Source organism: Eleginops maclovinus, chromosome 8 (genome assembly GCF_036324505.1).
Source record: "Eleginops maclovinus isolate JMC-PN-2008 ecotype Puerto Natales chromosome 8, JC_Emac_rtc_rv5, whole genome shotgun sequence".
NCBI classification, from domain to species: Eukaryota; Metazoa; Chordata; class Actinopteri; order Perciformes; family Eleginopidae; genus Eleginops; species Eleginops maclovinus.
Window position 1 is genome coordinate 2,945,862 of NC_086356.1, and position 7,728 is coordinate 2,953,589.

General features: G+C 41.6%; 1 protein-coding gene across 1 annotated transcript in view; it reads left to right on the plus strand.

Moving 5' to 3' along the window:
- Positions 1-7,276, plus strand: part of LOC134868531 (WD repeat-containing protein 7) — a 72,043-nt gene extending 64,767 nt beyond the window's left edge. The window contains 4 exon segments of the mRNA XM_063889736.1: positions 886-990; positions 3,866-3,910; positions 3,912-3,959; positions 3,961-7,276. Coding sequence (XP_063745806.1) covers positions 886-990; positions 3,866-3,910; positions 3,912-3,959; positions 3,961-4,071 — 309 coding nt within the window. The 3' untranslated portion in view covers positions 4,072-7,276.
- The last annotated feature ends 452 nt before the right edge of the window (positions 7,277-7,728 follow it).

The window sequence follows — 7,728 nt, forward strand, 5'->3', positions numbered from 1 at the left end:
AGGTGAGAGATGGAGGGGAGACACAGAGGTAGACAGGGATGAAGTCAAATCAAAAATAATTCAGCTTTTTTTCTCCACCAACTGCTGGAATGTAATAGGATTCCCCCTAAAAGGAGACGGGAGAGAACGGATTAAAAAGATGAAATTTTCATTTCATTGCTTTATTATTTTTCTCCCTCTGCTTTAATCGCCTCAGATGCGTTATTATTTCACGGTCTGGAAGCCCGAGGCGACGCGTCTTAATCTCATCTGGAGGTGATAGTTGGTAATCCGGGCCGAGGCGGGGCGGGCTCTCTCTTGGAGGACGTTTTATTGCGTTACACACCCCTGCATCTGGAGGGACCGTTTATTGCGTTACGAACGGCGCAGCGTCGCTTTTATTTTCGTTCCCCTGAGTTCTGAGGGCGACCGGCAGCATCTGTTGGACCAGAAGCTGTCCTTCATCTGAGGGAATTATCTCCACCGAAGCCAACGTTTACTGTGAAGGGAGATCTGGGCGGAGGAAGGCAGAGATGAAATTTCAACAAGGTGTTCTTCATCGCGTCTTTACCAAAACACCTACTGCTGTTTGGATTCAGCAGCAAGAGGAATCCACAGTGGTTGTTTTTTAATCTGAGAAAAGGTTCTATAAAAACCTCGAACACTTTGGCACGCTCAAGAAATTGTCAACTCGAAAAGCAGGACATAAAAACCTTTGAATATTATGACACTCAGAGACTTCATCCAGACAGGAAAGTCATTTTCTCAGAAGGGAAACAGGAAGTGATCGGTTTGCATAAAAGAAACACGGCAAAAGTGAAACTGGTGTAACGAGTGTGTTTCACTTCTCTCGCTCTCTCTCTCTCTCCCCCCCTCTCTATCCCTCTCTCTCTCTCTCTCCTCCAGAACATCCATGGTCACAAAGGTCCCATCACATCGGTGTCGTTCGCCCCTGATGGCCGTTACCTGGCAACGTACTCCAACACTGACAGCCACATCTCCTTCTGGCAGGTAAATCACACACACACACACACACACACACACACACACACACACACACACACACACACACACACACACACACACACACACACACACACACACACACACACAGTGTTAAAAATGGCCCTACCTGTGTGTTTAAGGTATGTAGGTAGGTTATGTTTTGTCCACAAAGAAATCTGTTTATTTGTTGGAGCTAAACAAGAGTGGTGCAGGTGTGTAGTACTCCCAGTCACACCTGTACAAACACATTTATACTGATGTGCAATTTAGAGTAGATGCTTCATCTGACTGGCGTCGAGGATTTAATTGAATGAATAATTTCCTATATTTCATTTGATCGTTCGGACAGCGGTAAGAAGGACTTTAAAGCTCAGATTCTGTGGGAAAAAATAACATTTGCCATTATTTGAAGTGCCTAAATAAAAAGAGCGCTGCACTATTAGTCATTTTAAAATAACTTCACGTACAAAAAATATATTCAAGAAAAATAACTAAAAAGTTCCAGGGCTAAAAAGAAACATGAGCAACTTCTAAATAAACAACATGAATCATCAGACCAATCACACATAATGATAAACACACACACACAGAGGAACACCCACTCCTTATCATCTTCCCAGAACTGTTATGTGAATGAGAGGTCTTTACGACCCCTGACACGACTGTCTGCAGACACAGACACACACTAATGGCATTACTGTAAGCATAAACCACTGCAGGCGCCGGCCAAGACGGCTGCTGTGGTAATGAGCTGGCAGACGCTGTGTGTGTGTGTGTGTGTGTGTGTGTTTGTGTGTGTCTGTGTGTGTGTGTGAGGGCGGTGTCGTCTCAGGAAGCGATAGAGTTTCTACTCGCTGTGATTTTCCTACACAGAGTCTCGCTGCCTCTCTCTCAGGACATCACGGGTTAAAGTCAAAGTTTCCCCAGAGGGTGAAGCACCTCCATCGCTAACAGGAAGTGATGACGATAACTAAACAATAACTAGGTGAAACGCAGCATGGTTCCTGGTCTAATTCCTCTGATCTATCTGTTGGTATTTGTTGTTGCCAAAAGAACCTCCTTGGGGCTGATTCATCAAAATGAATTGGCTTTTATTCATCTTTTCACTGCGAGTAATGGGTGCTACAAAGACAGTTTTATGAGTCGTTCTAAAAGTATGTTTCCTCACTCTGAATTTCCATTTCTCTCTCCTCAAAGTTCCCCAACAAAGACACACAGTCTCTGGGATTATCTCACCTAGAAATCACATCTCTGCCAAAATGAGGATTCTTTGTGTTTTGCAGTTCTGAAAGAAAGTGACCAAATTCATCCAAAGCTAAAATCTGGAAGTGATCTGATTTAAAGCATGTTTGACCATCATTTGATTTAGATTAGTGTTAGTCCGAGGTGGGATGTAAAGGAGTAGATTAAGTACAATTTTTAGGTACTTGAGTATTTACATTTTACTCCACTACATGTGTTTAATCCCTTTAGTTGCTAGGCAGATTAGGATGAATGATGGTAAATATAATCTCCTTAAATCAGACTTTAGTTCACCTGCAGTAAATCCAGCAGCTACCCTGCAGTATACAAAGCCATTCAACTAGCTGCACCTTTACCAGCTCTGAGAACACTTTAATGATCAATCATTATAAAACATATCAGAGATATTATTCTGAAATGGACCAATCAGACAATGACTACTTTTACTGTCGCTACTTTAAGTACAGTTAGAGGAGAGTACTTTCTACTTTCACTGGAGGAACATTTAGAATACTTTTACTGTGACAGAGTATTCCTACACTCTGGTACTTCTACTTTACTCAAGTACCAAGATCTGAGTACATCTACTTTACTCAAGTACAAGACCTGAGTACTTCTACTTTACTCAAGTACAAGACCTGAGTACTTCTACCTTTACTCAAGTACAAGATCTGAGTACTTCTACTTTACTCAAGTACAAGATCTGAGTACTTCTACTTTACTCAAGTACAAGATCTGAGTACTTCTACTTTACTCAAGTACAAGATCTGAGTACTTCTACTTTACTCAAGTACAAGATCTGAGAACTTCTACTTTACTCAAGTACAAGATCTGAGTACTTCTACTTTACTCAAGTACAAGATCTGAGTACTTCTACTTTACTCAAGTACAAGACCTGAGTACTCCTACTTTTACTCAAGTACAAGATCTGAGTACTTCTACTTTACTCAAGTACAAGATCTGAGTACTTCTACTTTACTCAAGTACAAGATCTGAGTACTTCTACTTTACTCAAGTACAAGATCTGAGTACTTCTACTTTACTCAAGTACAAGATCTGAGTACTTCTACTTTACTCAAGTACAAGATCTGAGAACTTCTACTTTACTCAAGTACAAGATCTGAGTACTTCTACTTTACTCAAGTACAAGATATGAGTACTTCTACTTTACTCAAGTACAAGACCTGAGTACTCCTACTTTACTCAAGTACAAGATCTGAGTACTTCTACTTTACTCAAGTACAAGATCTGAGTACTTCTACTTTACTCAAGTACAAGATCTGAGTACTTCTACTTTACTCAAGTACAAGATCTGAGTACTTCTACTTTACTCAAGTACAAGATCTGAGAACTTCTACTTTACTCAAGTACAAGATCTGAGTACTTCTACTTTACTCAAGTACAAGATCTGAGTACTTCTACTTTACTCAAGTACAAGACCTGAGTACTTCTACTTTACTCAAGTACAAGACCTGAGTACTCCTACTTTTACTCAAGTACAAGATCTGAGTACTTCTACTTTTACTCAAGAACCAGACCTGGTACTTCTACTTTACTCAAGAACCAGACCTGAGTTGTTCTCCTCCTCTGAATGTGTAAGGTATCTGAGTGTGATCTGCATCTGGTTGTGTCTCCTCAGATGAACACCAGTCTGCTGGGCAGCATCGGGATGTTGAACTCGGCCCCCTCAGCTGCGCTGCATTAAGACCTCCCAGGTTCCTCCCGTGCAGCCGGGCGTCCCCGGGCTCCCAGAACCACCTGAAGCTCGCCCGCCTCATCTGGACCTCCAACCGCAACGTCATCCTGATGGCCCACGACGGCAAGGAGCACCGCTTCATGGTCTGAACCACGTCTGGATCCCCAGCTGGGTCTGAGATGGGTTCACTCAGCAGCACTGGTTTTAGCTTCAAGCATCTAACCTTAGAGGTCTGACAGTGAAGAGGTTTTATTGGGATGTCTCATAAAGATCTGACGGTTTCAAAATGGGCGGGAAACGTAAAGGTCCGGCTCAGGTTGGACTGAATTATTTTCAGTTTTTATCTCCTGTAGTGAACATTGTGAAACTTGCTTTGTAATTTATTTAAAAGCCGTTATATAAAGGCGTGTTTATACTGTGATGTGCATTGATGTATTTTTTAGTTGTTAACACCTTCTTGTCATTCCTATTTATTGCCTGTGAGCCGAACGTCACAGATCAGTGTGGGTTCGATGTTAGCCGTTGACTCCCGACTAGGTTTTAATTCAGTAAACTCAAAGCGATTCAATCTTAATTTTCTCTTCTTTATATTAAAGTTTGGGAGTCAGAATATGAAAGTTCGGATGGATTTCTGAAGTTGTCATTGCTGGAATTAAACATTTATTTTAAAATATCTCACAGAAGTTCTCCCCCGCTCTCTTCAATGCTTTGGTAATCTCCGACCTCTTTCCACATCTCACCCTGTGTGTGTGTGTGTGTGTGTGTGTGTGTGTGTTCGGTGTTCGGTGTTTGCTTTTACTTTTGTGACACCTTCGATGCTTTTCCATCCTCTCTGAGCGTCACGCAGACATGTGTGTACGCGTTTACACCCAAGAGTATTTTCACAAGCACACATTCTCACTTCAGACTCCGCTCGTCCTAAAAGCACGATCACAGTTAACCTCTGGATGGCGGAGCATTACTAACTGCAGAGATTAACCAACAAACTGAAAAGCATAACGGTTCATTTGGTCTCATTTGAAGAGGAAAATTGCCGCAGTAAGGGGCTCCTCTTTACCTCCGTTTGAATCCTGAATTGCCACGTATTTGTTGTGGTATTTGCGTCTGATAAACACAAGCTTATCCTCCACTTTCTACCGCGGCCGGACAAATAAGTCAGAGCGCTCGGAAATAATGCGACAAGTGGCTCTGTTCTCATAGGCATCGATTAAAAGCGACGCCAAGACACTACACTACAAAAACGTGAATTCTTGCCAAGTATATTTATCTAATATCCAGTCAGAATGTGTGTGTACACTGGATATCAGACCTCCTGACTTAATATAGAACAATGCAGTGAGATATAGGGTCTTGTTTTTAACAATGCGTCTTAATTCAGTTCAAAAACATCTTATTTTGAGTTTAAGAAAACTGAGGACTTGAGGATTTCTGGCTTATTTTGAAACTTGATTGCTTCATTCTGGTAGTTTTCCACGATCTAATTTAGCTAAATACTCCATCTCATTTCAATAAATCTGACCAGGCAAATGCTCACCTGTTCTATTGGATCGTTGTGCTTATTAGAAGTTGAAACACCTTGTTTTCATATTTTCTTTACTTGTTTTTGGAGCACAAACTCTTCAGTATGTGTGTTATTATGTCTTCATGTTGGTCCCGAGTGAACCTTAATTGTGTTGTTGGTCTGATTTCCCCCACATGTCCCTTCTGTGTGTTCACTGGAGTGTTCCTTCCTGTGTTTGAAGGAGAACAGCAGCTTCCTGTTTCCCTGCCGTGTCATTTTGCCGGCTGGTGAGTTTCTTTGCAGACGACATGCTCTTTATTTGACTGTGAATGTGACGACTCCTCTTTTAAACGTTCCCGTGTACAGTGTATGTATATGATCAGAGCTGCTGCATGGTCTCTTGTACAGTGAGCGTAGATCCTGCTTGGTGTGTTTATCGTGGCTAACGTGACGGTCTGCCTGGCACTGACTAGCTCTTAAATCTCCTGTAAACCTTATTTAAAACGTTACTTGTCTGATGAAGATCTTCTCTATGATTTTATGGAGAAAGAAAGCTGTATTTGTTTCTAAAATGTTTCTAATGTTCCTTGTAATTACAGCGAGGCATGGCATAGCTTGTTATCCCAGATGCAGCGCTATCTATGGCTTCATATGAGGGATGCTAACGGCTTTAGCAGCTAATTATCCAGCTGTTTATCTTCTCACCTGGCTTCAGTGATGTACAGATGTACCGTCACGTGTGTCAGTACACCGTGATGTCACTGTTTGGTATCAATACTTTGAACTCAGAGTTTTATTCAGAAAGATATATATAAATAGAGAGAAATAGAAATGTAGATAGATATAAACAGATGTTCCGTCAGAATAAGACAGATTTTTTGATCTGTTTGAGACTCTTGGTAATAATTTGACACTAAACCCACTTTATTCTATGTTTTCCAAGTGTCCTTCTCCTCACTCCTTCCTCCCTCGTCTCCTTCCTCCCTCTCCTCCTTCCTCCCTCTCCTGTCAGTTTCATTAGTGCTGTCAGAAAGCTTCTAACACCGTTACACACCTGTAAACCCGAGCGTGTCAAAGCTTTTCACAAGTCCTTCGTCTCTTCAAAAAAAATATATCAGGCAGACAGGTTTCTACACACACACACACACACACACACACACACACACACACACACACACACACACACACACACACACACGTCCAGACAGCTTTGAGATCTTAATCTTTGGTTTTCTCCGGCACTCTTAACAGTCTGAGAAAATATGTTTTTGGCAGCCTCTCTGGGGAGGAAAGGTGCGAAAAATAAAGGAGGCAGGGAGGAGGAGAGGAGGAGTAAGTAACAAGTGAGGAACATCAGGTCATCCACCCAGAAAAAAAGGGGCTTCTTTGGTGAAGGTAGTGAACCAAACGGTCTGGAAGGACCCTCCGGTTTCTCTTTAAAAGCTGCAACATGGATACAAATAACATATGCAGTCCAAAACCTCTCAGTACGTTTGTTTAGTTGTTCGTTATCGTGAAAAATGAGGCTTTCATCTGACAGAAATGATAAATATGACGGCAGTCTGACACGATTAACCAAAAGTTCGCCTCTGATTTGCAATGATTGGTCGTATTCCAAAAGAAAAGCTTCCTTTCGTACTTCATGTGAATGCCGATCATCCTCATGAATTCTTCTCTTATTTATTGGTTACACAGTGAATCGATGTAGATATTTCAGAGTGTGTGTGTGTGTGTGTGTAGTATATGTTTATGAGCTTCTCTTGATGTAACACGGAGCAGGTTGGATCTACATATTCACGTGTTGTGTAAAAATGTGTTGCTGTTTACTGTGTCCAATAAAGATGCAAATGAGACTCTGGGTGTCCAAAATGTGTCCTCCTGTTTTAGCCTCAAGTTTAATTAATTTCAGCTTAAGTTTTTCTACCTACTGCTGAAGTGTTGATAAGACGGAAATGTCATATCTTAAGTTAACACACCAGCAGTAGGTGCTTCCTTCAATGCACCTTCACAATAATGCATGGTTTTCCTCCCCTGTACGGGTTTGTGTGCATGTCAATGGTGTGCAGAGGCTAAAATTCCTCTGTTTCTGCCTGAAACGCCTCCATTGGAGTCCTTCGTTTACTTCCACTACAGCTCTGTCACATTTGTACTTCTATTGGCTAGCGCTCCATCATATTGTATGTGATAGACAAAGGGGCGGGACATCTCTTAGCGGTTGACCAATCACAACAGTCAGCCAGCTAACCCATAAATAAATTAAGAGCTTTTTGAACAAGGAGACTAAAATCTTGGAAACCTCTAACTA